Below are 22,073 nucleotides of genomic sequence, written 5' to 3'. Positions count from 1 at the left end.
TATTTTAGTACAAGGTCTCACTACACAGATCCGACTGGTAGTGATCCTCCAGTCTTCAACCTCCCAAGTGCTGGGACTACAGAGGTGCGCCACCACAGCCAGCCTCGATCGCCGTCTCAGCCTGCCCTGGGGTGGAGCCAGCACGGCATGCCTCCCTTCTTTGGGTCTTTCCCTCATCCCAGTTGTTCCTTCCCTTTGAGCAGATTCTTTCCTGAAAGGAATCATCATACCTTTCAGATTTTATTTACTCTTTCAGGATCTTGCCTCCATTCTCAGGAAAATATCTTGATCACTACTTGTCCCAGCCCCAGCCTTTCAGAAATGATACCAAAAAACTACCAATTTGCTTTTTTATCTTGCTCCTTTAATTGCTTCCTTTCACAAAGATACCATGCGGAGGAATGAACCAAAACCAAACGAAACATCACCTCTGTACTGAAATTAGGCCATTCCAATTGGCCATGCCTGTTTTATTTTATGTCAAATCTTTCTTTTTCTTTTTAATTTTTAATTTATTTATTTGTTACAGAGTCTCACCACACAGCCTAGACTCATAGGGATCCTCTTGTCTCAGCCTCCCTAGCACTGGGATTACAGGTGTGTGCCATCATGCCTGGTTTTGGGCCCAGCACAGCATGTGGTACTGGGGATCAAACTCAGGTCCTTGTGCTTGCCCAGCTTAGATGGCTGAGCTATCCCTTCAGCCCTATATGAAATCTCTTAACAGACAAGGCTGTTTATTTCCTTAAACTCATTTCTGGTTTTTCACCCTGCAACATCACCAAAATTATGTTTGTCAAAATCACCACTGGATTGTATATGTGAAATCTGAGACCTAATGCTCAACCCTCAGTATTTAAGTACAACACAAGGCACATCCTGCTTCTTGAATGTTTACTTCTCTTGGCTCCAGGGTCCTCCTGGTTTTCCTCTACCTCACCTCTCTACTTGTTACTTTCCAGTCTCTTTTGCAAATCTTTTAAGTCTTAGTCTTAAACGATCTGTTACAATATCTATAGCTCATATACATATATACACAAATACATGTATTATATGTACATTCATATATCCGCACATGTGTGCATTTATGCATGCATGTGTACCTGTATATATGCATGCACTGGCAGCACTGACAATCAAATCCAGGCCTCATACATGCTAGCCAAGCCTAGGAGACTGGTAATGGGAAAATTCGGTCATGCAAGTAGGCATACGCTGCGGAGTCTGGAGACCCAGGGCACATGCACAGAGCACAGAATCTGGAATGGCTGCAGTTCCTGAGTCCTGTAGGACAAATCAGAAGAGTGCCATCTTCAATTCTTCACTTACGCCTCTCATGAAACCAAGCAAGTGCTCAATAAGACAGTCTAAGTCTGATGCCAGGAGAAGTGAGTTTTTGATACGCCAACCATCCCAATGCCTGGGCTGCATGAGGGAGAAGCAATGTAGGAACAGGAGACACAAAAGATCCACATCCCACTATCCTTGGGGCCATGCTGAGCTGTTCGCTCTCACTTTATAAAACATATTTATCTTCCACATTCAATAAATATAAGTCCTCATTACCTTTCCTGCACATCTTGTCCTGTTCCTCAAGTGGTACTCCAGGAACCTGGAAACAATTTCTTCTGGACCCAAAGGCTGACAACACTACCACTAAGCCACACTATCAGCACAGAGCTACACTTTTAATTAACACACCAATGGCAGTGGTTCCTACCTTAATTCCAGCTTACAACTGTAGCTTAACTTCATATAACACTATCTGTAATCAGCTTCTTCTTCATAATTGCCACACAAATTTTTCAAATGTGTCTCAGAGCCAACAGGTCCAAAACCGAAATCACACTGACCCAAGTCTGTCATGGGTTAGGATGCTTCTATAACAAAATACCTTAGCCTAGGTAATGTGCAAAGAACAGGAGTCTACTTTCTCATGGTTCTAGAAGCTGAGGAGCATCAGATCAAGGCACTGGCAGATGAAATGCCTGGCAATGGCTGTATTTTCCTTCTTTTTTCTTTGTTTTTTTTTTTTTTAATTTAGAAACAAATTTTATTTAAGATCTGAAATACAATCCCTAAAATATCAACTTTGCCAGAAAACTGTGTCTACACCATAATGCACTGCCTCTATCATGTTAGAATGTGCATAAGACTCAAATACAAAACCCAAGAAACAAATCACCATCTATCAACAGTTTGGGCAGAACCATGGAACAAACCACCATCCTTCAATAATTTGAGCCATAGAATGCATACGGAACAACATGGGTGGGTTTGCAGAGGAAGGGCTGTTTTACTTCATTCAAGTACCCACACTTTCCTTCTAAGATGCTATTTTGTTGCTGGGTACCCAATTGTTGGAAGAGACAGAAGAGTCAAGCAACACTCGGCAGGGTTTTGTTTTGTTTTGTTTTTTGTGCAGAATCTCACACAGCCCAGCCTTGTAGTGATCCTCCCGTTTTCAGCCTCCCTAGTGCTGGGATTACAGGTGTGCACTACCATGCCTGGACTGGGCTTGTTTTTTTAATAAAGGTGTAAATCTCAGAAGGCAGAGTTACTATGGCGTGGTAACTACCCTAAAGGCCTCGTCTTGTAATAGCATTATGCCAGGTTCAAGCCCCAACTCTGGCACTTTAGGTGCACACTTACATTCAAAGCAAAGCACTTGCTCTTCGCCCAGTTCAAGCTATGTCAACAATCAGGTGCCACACTGATGGCTGCCTTTCTGACTGCAAGCTGTGTACAGGAAAAGCTATGTAGTCCCTTCCAGTAAGAGTTCAGAAAGAGCTGTCCTTTTCAGTCACTCTCCTTCATCACATCTCTAGTTAATGTAATCCTACATTCATTATCTCCTACAGATATTCCTCTTGTCTTCTGGCTTCTGGATGACACTTGCTAAGCTTTAAATTGGAAGCATTGTCCAAAGATTCACATGCAGTTCTGAGGACTGGAATCTCGCTGTTATAATGGTCAGAGTGAAGCCTACAGAAGCGACTGAATCATGGGAGGCACTGAGCCACTGATGCGAGCCCTGGCTGAATGGGCTGTCAGAAGGAAGGGTTCAGTTGGCAGAAGCGGGTCACGGGGAAGGCAGGCATGTCTTGGGAGGGTGTGCCTGCTGCCCAGCACTTTCCGCTCCAGCTCACTTATACTCTTGACTTCCTAAATGCTATGCATGGGCCAGATTTGCCCAGCCACACCCTTCCCTCTGATGTTCCTGCCTCACCTCAAGCCCACAGCACCATAACCAAGCAGCCATGTACAAAACTAATATAATACCTGTCCCAGGTGTTTTTGTCACAGTGATAAAAACCTGACCCACACAGACATACATTAATGAGGAAAGAGCAGTGTTACTTTAATGGAAAACCTAAGTATTCAAGGGAAACAAACATGCATATATACCGCCACCTTAAAGAGAGCCAAACATTATTGCTGACTTCTTATTCTTTAACATAACTTTACATAAATTTTTAAAATAGAATCTAAGTACTTTTTTTTTTTTTTTTGCGGAACCAGGGATTGAACTCAGGCCCTTGCACTTGCCAGGGAAGTGCTTATTCCACTGAGCCATCTTCCCGGCCCCTTAAGTACTTTTTGACAACTATTTCTTAATCAGGTTTAATGAATACCATGAATTCTTAAAGTGATCAAACTGAGTAAAATCAGTTTTACTACTTTTCCCTTTGAAACAAATTTAGGAGTGACTGACATTGGTCCACAACAGGTCCACAGTAACCCTGGCATAATGATTATTTCTTATTAAAATGTAAAGCCCACCACATGAACTACTCACTTAATCAACCACTAGCATTATCCTTTTTTTATACATGACAAAACAAATTTAAAATCCCTTATTCTCCCTCTATAAACTGGAAATATATACACATACATGTACACAGTTACATATACATGTAAAATAAGTTAGATAACCAAAAGGTAATTATATAAACACAACATGGCAGTATTAAACATTTAGAAAGGCAATGTGCTAGTGGTACCAGTACCTGGCCAAAGACAGCCTTCTTGCCCATGACACTGCCACTTAATATCCCATCTAAAAGAGGTAGAAAATGGCTGAAAACACAGAAGGCATGGTTTCCAAGTTGAATGAGTTTGTGCTCGTCTATTAATCACCTTTGCATGCAACTAAAATAAGCTGGTCAGGCTGCCTATTATCTATAATTAAATCTAATCTATACGTTATTAGATATATGTTGAAGCAGATACTGATAAATAGGATTTGATGTTAACCATCAGTTAGGTAAGTAATGCAGAGATTAAATCAGGTTCTTCCATAAGTGATTTCCATACTACTAAATGAATTATATACACCTCCATGCCCCATGTACCACCCAATGGTGAGAATGGAAATATCCAGGCATGGCCTGCAAGGACATCTTTGGTGATGTGTGACTATCAGAAGAAGGAATAATAGATTTCCTAAGTACTTTAAGATAAGCTTCCAGAAGCAAAGAAAAAGGCAAAGTGTCAGCTCCATTAAAATAATTACATTTCAAGTACACACTTACTTTTACCTAGAGGCTTAAGATACTAGCATTTTTCATATCTTTAATACATATGAATTTTATAATCTTTTAGTTAAATTGACATTTCATTATATAAACTATTTGCAGAATAAAATAACAGTATAATTTTTAAATCTATATATACAGTACATAGGGCAATCTCTAAGAGAAACCTGAGTTATTGAAAATGTATGAGCTTTTTCCACGGAGGAAAAAGACAGAAAGCCCCTTCCCATTTGCATTTATAAAGGCTTCTTTGAATATATACACTGATGCCAACAGAGCCATCAGAAATCAATAAATCACATTCTCTGTGCTGTAAATGTCTGACATACACATTCATTTTCCTAGTTCAAATTCTCTGCAAAAGGGACTGTGTAAATGTTCCATTTTAGCTTAATGACATTCTCCACAGTTAAAATTATGTGCATTATTGCCAGTGAGTGCAAAACCTGAGAAGCACAAAGGCAGATAGAATTTTAAAGAACCTACACAGTGCATATCCTTGCAAGACCAGTCATTTAGCAGACCACAGACACCGAGATATGAATACAGAGCAAAATTGGGAGATTAGTAAGAGTGAACTGAAATGCTGCAATTACCATTTAGTGAGAAGTAATAGGCATAATTTGTTTAGAAGTTGGGGGATGGTCTTGCAAGTACCTGAAGACAGCCCTGTTAGCCACTACTGCAACCAAGTGGAGGCAGTGAGGAGCGTCATTCAGAAGTGACACCAATGACAGGAATGACAACAACCTATTCATCAGTGAGGTTCAATTTGAAAGTGTAATAAAAACCTAAATATGACTCCCCTTTAGTTGACATTTATTCCAGCAGCTGTACATATTTTTAAAAGGTCACAAAATTGTTCTATGCAGATAAAGTTTATGAAATACCAATTCTTAAAGAAAGATCTGCTATGAGTAACCAAGGTAGTTCTAAAAATTCTCCAAGCACATCTTACAGAGAGCTATGTATAAATTAGGCACATCTGGCTATACAACCAAGTCCTGAGTTTCTGGAGCCACTATTCCCATGTGCCCATGGAAGGAAGGATTAGAGTAACTCTGCCTATTTGTCAGCTTTGACCAATGCTGTTTTGTTTGTTTGTATTTCATATTTGAAGAAAAATTTTGTGGCCAAATAGAGGAGTTTTAACCTACATCTTTACTAAACTTAGGAATATCTGAAGCGGGTCATCTTGAGACTCCAACTTTTTGCCCAAATGAAAAGTTCCACTGATCCCAACTGCACCATCCTCTTCCTGTATCTCCAGTTCATCCCCAACCTTACTTTACTTCCTGCTAGGCCTACACCCTGTGACGATCCACTAACACGCATGCTATAAGTCCCTTCAAATGCATCAGCTCCTTCTGCTTGAGCCTTCGCAAGTTTTCAAACCTTGCAAGATTCAATCTCTGACACAACTGTTACCCAGTTGAAGGAACACACATTTAACACTGCTATGGTGAGAAACACAGACGGAGTCCAGCTGCCTCCACCACCATCTAACCTCAAATACTTTGTTCCACAAGGCCACATTCCCAAGAACATCCATCACATTGCCTTCCAAGGACTTTCCACCATTTGCAAACACTCAGATTCTAGTCTCTGTACAAACACACTAATGAACTGAATATTCTAACTCTTCACATATAATGATTTCATCACTTCTTCTGTACTGTTTCGTTCTGATCTCAAGAACCAGTCTCCCATACCCCTTTAAAATTATTTATTTATTTATTTGGTACAGGGTCTCATTACTGCAGCTTGGATTCATAGTAATCCTCTTGTCTCAGCCTCCCCAGCACTGGGATTACAGGCATGCACTACCACGCCCAGTTCTGGTGGCCAGCATGGTGCACCTGGAGTTCCAGGGCTGGCATGGCATGCGGTACCAGGGATTGAACCTGCGTCCTTTCCAGGCAGGCCCTTAGAGCACCAAGCTATCTCCCTAAGCTCCATATCCTTTTTCTTAAACACGCTTCTTTTCCAACACAATCCACTTGTTCTCATTAATTTTGTAGCAATGAACAAATCAAATTCTATTTTTCTAAATCTTTGCATCAAATGTTCCACTTTTTAGGCCAAAATATACTGAAGTCTACTTAAACTGTCATTTTTCTATTCTTAACTGTATAATTGCTAAGACAGGACTGGGGATACAGCTAAGCCACACAGCACCTGCCTGGCAAGTGTGAGGTTGTGAGTGATTTCCAGCACCATACACCAAAATGCTAAAACACATATACCACATCTCCTTTCCTCTCCAAAACCAATTTTCAAATCCTCTTCACTTTATTTCCAAAATGTCTGGCATGGACTGAATTGTGTCCTAGAAATCCCCAAGTTGAAGCACTAACTGGGCTTATGAAGAGGCGATCAACATTCAGTGAGGTCAAGAGCAGAGCTCTATTGTAAGAGGACTAAGTGTGTTTATAAGTGGAAGGGACATGAGGGACACTCGCTCACAGAAGAAAGGACACACTGACATGATGACTATTCATGAGCCAAGGAGAAAAGACTCAGGAGACTCTAACTACCCCTTTATATTAGATTTACAGCTTCAGAATTACCTTCTTCTTTTATGCACTTAGTAGCAAATAAAGTGTCATGCCCTGAATACTTTAAAGAAAAAAATTACGTTTCTAAAATATACATCTGGGGCTGGGGAGATGGCTCAGTGGAATAAACGCTTCCCTGGCAAGTGCAAGGGCCTGAGTTCAATCCCTGGTTCTGCAAAAACAAACAAACAAAAAAGGTAAAATATACATCTACCCAAGTGCCTCTCCAAGTCTGAAGCTTCCGATGTCAGTTCCAAGCTTACTGACATCAGAAGCTTCAGACTTGCCTTTTGCAATCTACCTTTCCCACTCACCTTATGTCTTGGCTGTCTCAAATTATGTTGACAGACTGTACCCACTTCTCCACCTTCATGTTTTGGGGACAAGGAACATTGTTCAAAATGTGACTTCCACGGTTTTACTTGGAAAAAACTGAGGAAGGCTTTTTCTCCTTGAGTTTCAATTTCTATATATGTTATGGTTTGTGTCTAGTTGTCTCCACAAAGCCTCATGCAGTTATGGGGCAGGGACTTCTATAGTTTGAGATTAACTCATGATCCACCGGGATGATGGGTCTTAGTATTGCTGGAATTATGGGTGTGCGTGTTACACCCAGCCTGAGGTGGATAGCCTGCATATTATACAAGAGAGACAGAGAGAGAAAGGCTTACTCTCTGTTGTCATTTTTGCTGCTACTCCTCCTTTTGCTCTCTTGCTCTTTGCCACCACTGACCATGAAAAGATGCTCTCTGCCCTGTGCCACTCTGCCTTTGAACCAGCTAAGCATGGACTGAAACCTCCAGTAACTGTGAGCTAAATAGACCTTTCTTTCTTTATTTTGGGTGTCGGGTATTTGTCCCAGCAATGAAAGAAGAGTAACTGAGACAATATTTAAAAATGGATTAATGAAACTGAAGCATTATTATAAAATGCAGAAAGCCTAGCATTATAAGTGATCCACATCATTGTTAATAATGTCCTCCACATCTGTTTACCTGGTAAAGTCTCTGCGTCTTTCCAGATCTAGTCCAGTAACACCTGATATTTCAACACTTATTAACTCCCACTGGCAGATTATAATCCCCTCCCTTATGTTTCCACAGCACAATGCAATGACTAACACTACATAACAGTGGCGTGACTACAGGTTTTCTCATCTCTCTTAGGATAGGAGCTGCTACTTATTAATGTTTATGCTGTCATCGCCTAGGACAGTCTGCCATATAACAGGAGTTAAATAAACACTAGTTGAATAATATACTGAATTTTATACCCTGTTCTACTCTAAACCAGAGTAATGTGTTTACATTCAGATTATTCAACTTCCTCAAAAGGCCTGTCAGTCAGAAGTCCTACCAGTCACACAGGACTCACTTAAGTTAGAGTCATTTGAGAAGTAGATTAAATGAAAATTTACAAAGGTTAGCACTGCACACCAGAGTCAATAACAGGTCTGAGCTTTTGATCTGGAATGTGAAGAAGTTCCAGAACTCAGCAGAGAGAAGAATGTACAGAGAGCACCTCCTGGCAAGGGCTGGTCAGTGGCTGCAGCCTGCACTGGTCACACAGGGAAGGTGTGGGCTCAGTCCCACTCTTCTTTCTCTATCTAGTCTCCTGCTGAGGCTTGCAAATAGCTGAACTAACTCAGAAACCTGAGAGCCTTCTCTTTTACCTCCCCAGGAACTCAGGCTAATATTTTACATGTGTATAAGATGTCCCTGATGGCCAGTGTAGAATCAGAAGCCACTGAACTGAGCCACATGTCCACATGGAGTGGAAGGGCCGGAAGATGGCTCAGTGGAATAAGCGCTTCCCTAGTAAGTGTAAGGGCCTGAGTTCAATCCCCAGCCCCCCCCCCCAAAAAAAAAAAAAAAAGAAAAAAGAAACATCTTCACACGGAGTGGAAGCCTGGGGAAGATTCCAGGTGTTGGGCACAAGGGGGCGGGCAGCACCTGTGCAGAGGAGTGGTGTGACGGTAGCTTCAGACATCACCTGGAAAGGGAAGCTGTCCAAGTGATGAGGGTGAAAGCGTGGGTCATCTCTCACCAAGGGTCAGAGATTGAGTGTGGTGAGAGGACAGACTATCCACAGGGGGTGGGTGGCAGGACAGCAGAGCTGGGAGCCTGGCTATCTGCAAGAGAGAGTCAAACATGCAGACATACCAAGAGCTGTAAAAGCCAACCTTTCACTGTCAGGGAAGGGAGAGACAGCTACGGGAAGAATAAAGCTAGAATGAAACATGGGGTCTGACATTAGATAAAAAGTATCAGTCTGAATCTATGGTTTACAAGATAAGGAACTGCATGTCAAAACAAATAGAGATGCAAACAGTGCATGAAATACTGGTGAACATTTAAATAAAAAAAATCTTACAGTAAATGACAAGTTGCTCTTAGTCCCTCTATGATACTATCTCACTTCAAACACACTTATTGTTGTTGCCGCCACTTGTTTGCTTGCTTTATTTATTTTTTCGTATTCAGTACAAGGTCTCACTACACAGATCTGACTCTTAGTGATCCTCCTGTTTTCAGCCTCCCAAGCACTGAGATTACAGGCGTGTGCCACCACACCCAGTCTCAATCCTTGTCTCAGTGTGTTCTGGAGGCAGGGCCGGCATGGCAGGCCTGGGGATTGAACCTCAGCCACTGCACTCTGACTAAGCAGGCGCTTTCGTCCACTGAGCTATCTGGCCAGCCTTGTGGCCATGACTTTTTGAAGCAATTTTTGAAGCCCTCATTTGTGTCTTGCCAAGGTGTGATCAAAACTGAGGTGAATGCCACCGCCAAGTGCCATCAATGGGAGACAGAGCTGTGAAAACATTACAGGCTGGGCTCATCTGACTTACTCAGTGGATCTGGCCTCGTGCTATGTGCAGTTCTTCCTCAAAATTAAAATGACCATGTAAGATAAATGTTTTGAATTGATTCACAATGACCAAGGCGGCCATGAGAATGGAACAGAAAACATGGAGAAGGACCTGGAGAACTACTTCCAAAAGTCATCGACATGATGACAGTGCTCAGAGTGAAGGGGAGCACTGCAGGAGGGCAGATGGCCATGTGGCTCTTACAGTAATAACCTAAAATAATAAACCTCCATTGTATTATTATCACACTCCATGTAAGCTGTGCAATGCTTACATAGGAGCCTCATCCTCTTTCTGCTGTCAGATGTTCTTGTCTCCAAAATGCAGAGGTAAGGTGTTCACACACATGGGACTACGGATGTACGTATGCATATATTCATATTTGTTTTCTAAAATCTGTCCTGATTCTGACATTAGCAAGGCCCCAACAGTGAAGAGCACATGTATATCTTGTTTTATAAATTCCAAAGGTAATGAAAGGTACCAGCATTTCCTAGAGAAGGGTCCATTCCTAGACCAGTGACTAAATTGTGTAAGGTTAGATCAGAACACCCTGATGTGTTTCAAATTGAGGAAGTTCTCTGCTCAAAGAGTGAAAGAGACATGGAAGAGGACACAGGTGAGAGCTCTAATGGGCTCCTGCTGCCCAAATGTGGGCTAATTTAACTACAGTAACTTATTAACAGTGGGAAACAACCAAGCCATACAGATATAATAAATTAGTAAGTAGGAAGTTAGAAGAAAGAATCACCTCAAACCTCTATAACTGTAAAGGGAGGAGCAAATTTACAGTGGAAATGTTCAGCAGACACACATTAATAAAACTGAGCAAGTGAAGAACATCAGTATTCAGACAAAACACAACTGCCTGAAAGAGCAAGTAAGTTCTACAATGTACAACAGACACCGTGAGATGGGAAGAAACTGTTTGGAAGGAGAAAGGAACTAGGAAGGTGTGAGGACAGGCAAGAAATGGGGGAAAACACAAATCAGCCATCTGTGTCTCTTAGTTCATTAGAAAGGAAAATTTGCATGCTACCTGGAGAAATTTTTATGCCTGTATCATGTTCCCTGAGTAATTACTTTAAAGACTACATGTAATGTATTGATTATTGTTATTCTATATTTTGTTGTGAAATTTGGTTTTACCATTCCCCCCCCCCAAAAAAAATATTGTGTGCTCCTGAGCAGGGTGCAAGGAGAGAAAATAGTGCCATTCATTGCATTGATGCCAAAGGAGCGTGATCTGCACTTGATCATAAGGAAACATCACAAGAGCTCAAACTGGCTCCTAACTTTCGGAAGCGTCACGGTGCTGCAAATGAAGGGAAGACTGAAGAGCGAAAGACACCAAATGATATGAAGACTGTTCTGGGTCTTGTTGCTAGAAATGGCATTCCTGGGACAACTGGGTAAACCTGAATAGTGTAAAAATCACTTGGCATCATTACGGTTAATTTCCTGATTTAATTGGTCACACAGCTCTTATATAAGAGAGTGTCCTTATTTGCAGAAATATACACAAAATTCATAATGTACTGTATTGAGTGGGAGGAAGGCTGAATCATCAGCTGAAAACATTTTCAAATGTACCTTAAATTTTCCTAAAAATTTATGACTATTTCAATGTTTAAAATAATGACACAATGAAGACATTTGGGACATGGGTCCTCCTGCATTAGCGGCTCACCTCCAGAGCTGCTTCTGAGCTAATCCAGAACAAAGAAGGCTGAAGGGCGAGTCTAAAAGACTACATCACACATTCCCACTGTCCACCTGGCAGTGCTGTCTATGTGCGACCTCCTCATTCATGATCTGTTACAAATGCACCTCCTACCCCTTCCCTAGTTCTTTCCCATGCCCTTCTCCACTCTCGCTACACATCCTCCTGAGATCACTATGATGTCCCTCAATGTCAACAAGTCTTATACCCAATGACAGATGTACATTATATTGGTAACTCTATCTTCTCCAGCCTCCAAAATCTAAATATAGCCAAATTTCCTAGATATTCCATGCAGGAAAAGCATCTTAATCCAATAAGTTAAAAATTCAGACTTAATTACTACCCCACTTTGGTAGGTACCATTACATATCACTAAAACTTCCTAAATCCCTGACTTTTAAAGTATTGTGGAGTTCAAAGTAGGTGCACCATTTCACTTCAGGAATAGAAAACACATGATGGGCATCCAAGGCAGGTGTCATGGGCTTAACTCAGCTGGAATATTCTGTTTCCTTGGTTGTTTAAGGAGTGGTCATGTGATACCAACAGTACCATTAATGTGATCTTAGGTTTTTGGTTTAAAATACTGGGACAGATGGATTCTCCCTATGCATGTAAAACCAGAAGCAAGGACCTATTAGTTTTTATCCAGGTAGGCATCCTATCACAGAGATTTAGGCTTAGAATGTCAACAAGGAAGGAGAATATTTTAAATTAATTATTAAGTAATAATTAAATGTTTTCTTTATAATTATTGAATGCCAGGACTAACCATCCAAATTATTCCCTAATATCTGTCTTCTGTTTACCTGAGCCAATATATCCCTTTGAAGTTTAAAGTCAGTTTGAGCTGAATTTTGTGTTATGTGCAGTATGATTCATGAAGAATAAGATAAATATAAAATTGGAAGTAACAATATTATAAAACAAAAAGAAGTAAAAAGTATAATCCAACACAGGCCTCTAAATAAAAAAGAGCAAATAACATAAGAAACAAACAAATAAGCAAACCATCCAGAGAGATTGCCTTGCCATTTGGCATGGGCAGAATGAGAAAATCAGTCAGGAATGCAACAATGGGATGAGTTCCACTTTACATAAGGTCAGTGTGAGAAGCCCTATAGGACCATGTTAGGCTAGGAAGCAGGCAGAGACGGGGGTAGTCAAAAGAGCTAAGTCTTTCATATTTTGAATTCAAATTTTCACACTGCTAAAATTCTGAGTATTCTACATAACTATAAGAACTTCCATTCACTCCAACAAATCCACTCAGATTCCCATGTCTGTGCCTTCTCTGTGGTATTCATTCTGTCCAAGGAAAACAGTATTCATTCTCATTTAAATATTTATAATCAAGACTGAAACAGCATCAGTCTTGATAGCTTGATGTATCACCGAGACACCTGTTCCATTTCACTATAAGAGAGCTTTGAATACACCTGGAAATTTAGGGGGGCAGACAGGAAAATGAAGAAAAGTAGAATTTGCTTGCCAGTTGATCAACTTGACAGGTCCAAGACCCCTGTAGGGATGATTGGATCACAGGGCATAATACTAATCAGTGTGTTAATCCACTGACATGTTTAGCTGCATATGCAGTTGCAGGCTGCATGCCTCTGAGGCGTGCCTTTGGGGGGCATGTCTCTTTGGGCTGCCCCCTTAAGCTTGACTTCCTGGCTACTACAAGGTGAGCATCTTTTCTCCACTGCACTTTTCCTCCGTGATGCTTCTGCATTGGAGCCAGCTGCATGTGGCTAAAGCCCCTGAGACTGTGGACTGATGCAAACGTCACCTCTTTTGAGCAGTGTTAAGGTATTTTGTTCCAGCAATCAGAAAGGAGGAGAATCTGTCATAGACAGACATATCTGTCATTTCTTCCTACTCATTCTAGGTTGAAAATATGTCTGGAATTTACTCTTTTCATTTCCAAGGTCAATGTCCAAGGTCAGACCTTAATCCCTTATCTCAACTATTGCAAATGTAGTATACCTACCAGCCTTTCTCCTTACTAATTCAAGGAGAGAGGAGGAGAGATTTGAATCTCATGCTTAAAAATGCTAACCAATCCCTACTGCTTATTTTTACAGAAGAACTGAAAACCTCATACCACAATGATGTATGTGCACCCATGTTTATAGCAGGACAGTTTTTCCTAGATAAATCCTGGAAACAACTCAGATGCCCAACAACTTAAGAATGGTTAAAGAAGGTGTGGTATTTTTACATAATGGAGTATTATTCAGCTATGAAACAGGATAAATTTGAATCTTTTGTCAGTAAATAGAGGCAACTAGAGAGCATACTCTTAAGTGAAATAAGTCAGACCCACATATGCAAACAATGTATTGTCTCCTTAGTGTAAGAACCAGTTGAAAGAGAAAAAATGGAATCTGAAGGGTACAATAGATACTGGGAAAAGGGAATTAACTTATTCAAAATGAAATAGTCAAGGAGAAGGACAGCAGAGGGAGTAGGGGAAAGAAATTTATCTATGTGTATAAGTAGGATGGTTTGGATGACTGTACTGTGCATTTCTGCTGGTCTATGGAAAGAAACAGTTAATGGTTTAATCTGTTTCATCTTTTTTCAATTGTTTGTCCTTTTTCTCTAAATTTCTTATACATTTCCTTGGAAGACAACACTATGTACTACAACAAATACTGTGAAATTCATATTACTTCATTAGGTGAAATTCTGTATCACTTGTCATTTTTTCTCTTTTAATTCTAGTTTGTACTCTTAAAAAAAATGCTAACCAACCCACAGAGCCTCTGTCCTTTCAAATCACCCTAGATAAATCTTCAGTTGCTTTTTTTCCACTTTTAGCAATCCCAAACCATAGACAACCTGACATTTCTTCCTACTCATTCTAGGTTTAAAATATGTCTAGAATTTATTTGTTTCATTTCTAAGGTCAGTTCCCAAGGTCAGATCTTTATCCCTTATCTCAACTATTACAACTACAGCATACCCACCAGTCTTTCAAGGTTCATCTTAAACATCTTAACCAGTCTACTGTGCCTCTTTCTGCCTATCCAATCCATTGAAAACTACTGCATCCTTACAGAAAAGAATGACTGTATTTTCATTGTACTTTTCATTCTTTACTCTCCTACTAGTCCAGACACTCGATGGTATCCACTGGTTCCAGAAAAACTGCAAACTGCTTAGCTTACAACCAGACCATCCTTGTGGATCACAGTTTCCTTTAGCACAGTACGCCACCATTTTCTTCTTACAGGCCACTCACATGGAAAAATGGAATCTACTGGAACAGTCTTTACAATGCTGTACCTTTGTTCCATGAAATCATCTCTCTCTCTCTCATTTGTTTTTTGGCTCTACTTAAGAAATGCCTATCAGTCTTTTAAGTTTCCACTTAAACATCTCCTCCACCATGAAGTCTTTTATAATATTAAATCTACATTACACTTCAACTGTGCAGAGAACTTTCTTTATAGTTCTTTTTTTCTATGTATTTGGCTGTCTCATCTTTTACTAAACTTGGGGTATAAAATTCATTCTTAGTAGTGAGCACAGTGTATCATATTTCAGTATGAGTTTGTCTTTATTTTTCCTCAAGTCTCGTTCTCATATCCTCTGTATTTAGCAAAGCAAACAGCATTCAATACATGCTTGGTAAATATTTCTTGAATAAATAAATAACTTCCCAAGAGGCTGAATGTTATTTGAGGATAAGAATTGTACCATATTCATATATATATTTCTCACAGTGGCTAAAAAATCCCCTGAGTCACAGAAATTGCTACAGCTTGAATAAAATATTAGGTTTAAGACTCTGGCCTCCTGTGTTATTGAATCTGGCTAAACCTAGAACAATTTGTCATTTTTTCATTCCTAAAATATTTATTGAGTACCTCGTATATGCCAAACCTTATTTCAGGAGCTGGAGACAGAGTTTTAAATAAGATAAACCGCACATATGGTGCAGTGGAGGAAACAGCTGTACAAGCTAATAAATCAATCCTCCCTAGAAGTCATTCTTGACACCTAAGTAAGCTATGTTCTCCAACAAGCTTATAACAATGTGTCCTCTCCATACCTTACTTCAAGTGTTGTTAATAAAGTGAAGAATTACTACGACTGGATGAGCAGGAGGAAGTGGAGGACAATGAAGATCGCTGTATTTTCCTCCTCTTGTTTATTTAATTCAGTGCCATCTCCCAAAAGACCTCGTTATGCTGCTTTGGGGAACAAATGCAATTGCTCACCATTTTTCCATTTTCATGTTTTTCATCTGTAATGTAACCTCTCAGAACTGACAGAATGCTTATAGCTCTGCTAAAAGCCACAGTGGCTTTGTGCTGCAGACAGTGGGGCACTGTAGTGCACATGTTTTGGCTTCAGAGTCAAGGACTCATTTAAAATGTATTTCCAGTGCCTTCAGAATCATCTGCATTGTTCTTCTGAAAGCTCCAGACTGCCACCAAACTATCTTCTGATTCTGTATGGTTGGGTCTCTCCCTTGCTAGGTTCTCATTCATTTCATACAAATGCCACCTGTGTCTCAGAGCTGAATTCAAGAATTTTCAATTTTTCTTTATTTTTCCCTTTGGATAGTAAAGTACAATTTACATTGCAATTTTCCCTGTAAGCATACCTGTTTCTACTTCATAATTTAGTAGTTTTTTTCCAGAACCGGGGCTTGAACTCAGGTCCTTATGCTTGCCAGGGAAGTGCTTATTCCACTGAGCCATCTCCCCGGCCCTCATAATTTAGTTTTAGAAGATATATATCTATATCTATATCTATATCTATCAATATAATAGATATAGATATAGATATAATTTCAGTCCATAAATATTGCATTAAACATTTACTGCTTTTCTATTATCCCCAAGCAGCTAACTCATATCATATTCACAGTACAGTAAATGTTAAGTGAATTCTTGTTGAACGAAGGCAAACTCCCAGGCAAATTAGAGTACATCTGAGCTCCAACTAATCTTTTCCTAAATGAGTAAAAATCACCACTGATGAGACATATAAAAATGGTAACAAATTCTTGCATATCATATTTAAATATGTATGAAAATAAATGGATAGCATAGTAGAAACCTATATCAAATATTAAGAAAACTCATATGAAGTAATAAGGAAATTCTGATTCAATCTTGTCCATTTCAGTTCACAGATGAAGACATCATTTGAAAATACAAATTCATAAAGATACAAATATTAAGTTTATCAACTGGAAATATGTAGTGTTGAAATTTGCTAAAATAAAAATCATAGAAAAATTATTCTAACATTTAGTAATTTTGTAAAATTGTATAAAAGTTGGTGATTTTTTTTTCCTTTTCTAAGGAAAGGCTTTAGAAGATGATTGATGACTGCTATTAAATGACTATATTTATATTTCCTTACTTTAAAAGCTTTTCAAAAATATATTTGAAGCAGTTCCAGTTATACTAAATGGAAAGATAAAGGTGATTATTTATAGGCTATCATATTCATGATGATAGACTTGCAGAAAGCAAATGCAAACATAAATTTTAAAATCCTCTTGCAAAGAGTTGAGAATAAAAACATTTACATAATTTCTTAGAAACCCTAGCTTTTTATTACTGAATTTCAAGATTTCCTCCAGGCAAAGAAGCAGCTCCTTCAAAGATTTATTTGAGAGTGGAACGTTCGATTTCTTTGTTTTCCCATCCCAGCATGGATAGGTCTAGCGTTTTCATTCTACCGCAGTGTACTGGGTTTCAAAATTTGAATTGGATCACTACAGACAATTTTAAAAACATGGATCTGTTTGGAAGATTAAATAAATAAACCAACGTAGCAATAAATACACAGACATATATTACACAAAAGTTCTACACTGTTACAAAACAATTTATTCTGGTATCAGTCATTTTTGATAAAGGGCCTGTTACTCCGTAATGTAAGTACTGACTGATATGCAACGTCTAAAACTTCTACTTACCTGCCTATCCACTTCTGGGAGCAAAAGAAGGAGGTATTGCTGGAAATGCTGAGGTAAGGAAGCAAACGTATGTTTATTTATTAATGCCCTCAAGTTAGTGTTGACAAGAATAGATCCTGGGGTTTCTATGTCAATGTCCTCAGCTTTGGTCCATTTCAAGTGTCCTGTGATGAACAAGCAAGAGGTATGAGTTTACTAGAGTTAAAGGAAAATACACAGATACACACATACATGAATATGCATATCATGATCTCATATACTCAAAATATGCTTAATTGTATCTTTTTAACATATTTCAGAAGAGAAATCAGTAAAGCTCCTTCACTTATGTTTGTAACTAGCCTTAGTTATTTTCAGTTTCCTTAAGATATATTATTGTCAATATCTTCTACTTTTTTAACTCAGAGTAGAACCATGCCCTGACATAGAAGCAGTATAATAATGAAATTCTTATTAATCAGAATTTTCAAAAGCTTTAAAAGCTTAAATGCTGACAACTTCAATTTATATAAGTTCTGGAAGACTTATGATAAGTGATAACTATAACAACAGGACTATCAATTTTAATTTTGCAGTATTGGGGATCAAATGAGGGCCTTGTGCATGTCAGACAAGCACTCTACTGCTTATCTACCAGTTCATGCTACTGTGATTAATTTTAATGAACACAATGATAGTGACAGTAGTCACATATCTGCCTTGTTCCAAGCAGTGCACTGAACAGTTGATTATTTCAGATTATTCCTATTCAGGATAATTCTGAGAGTGATAATTTAAAAGTCAAATCTAGATAAAAATGTTACAAGGTCTGAAATGTAAATACGCTTTGAACAATGATTACGCAAGTCAAGGCACACTGGCATGAAACACAAGACTCTAAATTAGAGTTCACAATTCAAAATCATGACCAGCAAGGAAGCAATCTACCATAACAGCTTTCAACTGATACCCTGAAAAGAATTACTAGTCTTAGTTACTTGAGCTAAGACAACTGCTTGACTGTAATTATAAAGTGCATGTTTTAAATCAGGATTCAGCAAATTATATCCCATGAGTTATTGCTAGTACAATGACTGTTTTGGTAAATAAAATGCTGCTGGAACACCATAATGCCTAGTTTGTTTACATACTGTCTAGGACTGCTTTTACAGTACGACTCAGAATTGCAGAGTTGTAAGAAAAATTCAACGGCTGACAAAACCTACTGTGTTTACTCTCTGGCCCTCCACAAAAGAAGTCTTTGTTTCAAATAATTAAACACAAAGGAAGAAATACAAAAATAAGAAAAACAAGCACATTATGATAAAACAATACTCACATTTCAAACAGAACCAGATAGAAGGTGGATAGAGCAGAAAAAAGAATTACCGAGTAACTATGCTACAGAGATAAAGAAAAGAATCTAGAATGTGGGACAAAAACAGTAAGAATATGAGAAATATAGGGAATGTGAAAAATAGCCAGGGTATGTGCCTATAGGAGCTCCGGAATGAAAGGATGCAAAGAGGTAATAATTGAATAGTTAATGGTCAAAATATTTAATATAAGGGTTCTCAGATAAAGTAATACACTAAATCTTAAGATGGACAATATTCATTTCTCTATAAAAATCCAAAAGCAAAAAGAGGATATTTTAAAGTTGTTTCATTTTGAGCGAAGCATGGATGATCTCCACAGGAATGGCAATGACATGGACACAAAATATCAGTAAAATAACAGATAGGAGGGGCATTTCTGCAAAGAGCCAAAAGAAAATAAATGGTAACTCTGAAAGTCACTTGTAACTAAGGCTCTCAAAACTGGCAATGACAAGGTTCCAAAATTGAAATTATATTCCTTGGAGAATCTTGCTGAAATAAACAATGGTAGGTTTTTCTAGTAAATCAATTCTGTCAAGGAAGCAACAACAGGGTACAAGAAGCAATGATAAATTGAAAGACTAATAGCCATGAAGTGTTCTAAACAGACACTGACTGTAAAAATGATACTATGGAAGTGGGAGCTAGAGTGGAAACCAAATCCTTAATCATAATCATATGCAAAATGGGATGAGGGGATAGAAATGAAATCATTAGAAACCCTTGGCAAGGAGAGCAAGAGACACATGCACTAAGATATTTTATTTTGTTAAAATTTTATAGAAGAACAGGAAAAGAATTGATTTTCACAGAAATAGATGGAAGAAAAATCTAATCAAATGACAAGTTTGAAGGAGAAAAGTAAAATAAAATTGTTTTATAGAAAAGATAAAAATTAGAAGAGAAATACCAGACCCTAAAACAAACAAAAAAAAGTGATAACACGGCATTAACATCAGAGAAGATAAACAAATGTAAAAACACTCCTGGTGATGAGCATGTGGGTTCCTTAAATGTGCAAGAAATGATTCAGCAAAATGTACAATGGTTATGAGCCTGCATTCTTTTACATAGTATTTAAAAGTAACAGAAAACTTTAAAAAATGTCATCGCAATCCTAGAATGAGATCTCTATATACATTATAAAAAATAAAAAGACCAGATTATAAACTATTTTAAGATTGCAGAAATTTTACCAGTCCAAAAATCACTCTTAAACCAAAAAAAATTAATATATGGCAATGTACTGAGTCATTACACACACACACACACACACACACACACACACACACACACACGCACACATTATCTCATTAGTGTAAGAACCTGAAAAAGTAAATAAAATCTGAAAGTTACAATAGATATTGTAAAAGGGAAAGAATCTGCTCAAAGGGAAGGAGCAACTAGAATGAGAAAAAAGACGAAAGAAAGAAAGAAGGGAAAAGTTATATTTATATATCTATATAGAACAGCTTGGATACACTGTACTGTTGATTTCTGCCAGTCTATTGAAAGGAACAGTTAATGCTTAAATTTTCCCTTTTTTAATGTTTTATAACTTTTTCTGACCAAGTGTGCATGCTTACATCTGGTAATCTGAACAACTATTTTGAAGACAACAATATGCAATATACCAATCAAGAATTCGTATTATTTTGTTTGGTGAAATTCTGTATCATTTCTAATGTGTATTTTTTAAAACACTATTCTTTATTCTTTTTAAATTTTTTTGAAGAAATTAATCAACTGTAAGAAAAAGTAGGGGCTGAGGATATAGCTCAGTGGCACAGCACCTGTCTGGAAAGCATGGGGTCCTGAGTTCAATTCCCAGTACCAAAGAAATTAAATAAATACATATTTAATTTTTTAAAAGTCTTTTATTTATTTTTTATTTGGTACTGGGTCTCACTACACTTGGACTCATAATGATCCTCCTGTTTGAGCCTCCCCACCTTTGGGATTACAGGAGTGCACCACCATGCCCAGTTTCAGTAGCCAGCACAGTAAGCCTGGGGTACAAGGGTCAGCATGGCATGCAGTACTAGGAAATGAACCTGGGCCCTTGCACTTTCCAGGCAGGCACTTAGCCCACCGAGCTATCTACCCAGCCCATTAAATTTAAATTTTTGAAAAGCAACTTTTTTCAGAAGTCAGGAAATAGAAAGGAAATATAAATCACTCATTACTGAGTCTCAACAATGAAAAATCACAAAACTTCATATCTCTGTTTAAAGAAAAACAGGTATAAAAACACAGAGACAGTGATTCTTAAGTGCCCCTCCCCACCACATGTACTATATAACATTCAAAACATATATTTGAGTAACTCATAAATTAGAAACAGGTTTTTTGGGGGAGTGGGCACAGCTCAGCCCTCCCTGGGGGCGGGGTTGGCACTGCACATGGTGCCAAGATCTAACTAACCTGTGGTCCCTGGGCTTGGGTAAGATTGCCTATGCAGTCGCTTTAGTCTGCTGAGCTATCTCGTAGGCCCTAGAGAAAGCATTTTTGTCTGTTGCTTATGTTTTGTTTTGTTTTGGTTTGAGGCAGGGTGTCTTTATGCAGCACAGGCTGGCTCTGAAATCACTCCCAGCCCAGGCTGGCATTCAACTCTGGGCATTCCTCTTGCCTTCGCCTCCCAACTGCCGGGTCAGGAGTGGTGACCACCACACTGCTGGATATAAGGTTTTCATGGAAATTTAAGGTACAATATCACCATTTGTGAAATACTGCCCAAATTGTTTTAAAGGTAAATTGTAAATACTGTAAAGTACAAAAGAAAAAAAAAAAAGAGGTTAAGTAGTCAAATCATAAAGATATTAAATCAAAGAATAAAGCCTTAAGAAAGAAGGGAAATCTGTCAGAGCGGAGATTCATGAAATAGAAAAGAAAAATGAGGATCATTAATAATAAAAATGTTCCTGTTCACTTATTTTGTTTTGTTTGAAGCAAAGTCTTGCTAAGTCCCTGCGCTGCTCATGCTGGGCGAACTCGCAATCCCCTGCATCAGCCTCTCGGTGCTGGAATACAATCACGTACCACCACAAAGGCTGTTTTGTTGTTACACTAATAAT

The 22,073-nt window shown here is 38.6% G+C and overlaps 1 protein-coding gene across 1 annotated transcript in view; it reads right to left on the bottom strand.

Moving 5' to 3' along the window:
* Asxl3 (additional sex combs like 3, transcriptional regulator) overlaps positions 1-22,073 on the bottom strand; it is a 148,606-nt gene that overhangs the window by 45,824 nt on the left and 80,709 nt on the right. The window contains exon 9 of the mRNA XM_023715678.1: positions 17,642-17,805. Coding sequence (XP_023571446.1) covers positions 17,642-17,805 — 164 coding nt within the window. The remainder of the gene's footprint in view (positions 1-17,641; positions 17,806-22,073) is intronic.

The sequence above is a fragment of the Octodon degus genome, unplaced genomic scaffold (assembly GCF_000260255.1).
Source record: "Octodon degus isolate 3935 unplaced genomic scaffold, OctDeg1.0 scaffold00003, whole genome shotgun sequence".
In the NCBI taxonomy this organism is placed as follows: Eukaryota; Metazoa; Chordata; class Mammalia; order Rodentia; family Octodontidae; genus Octodon; species Octodon degus.
This window is presented reverse-complemented; position numbering and strand designations above follow the sequence as displayed.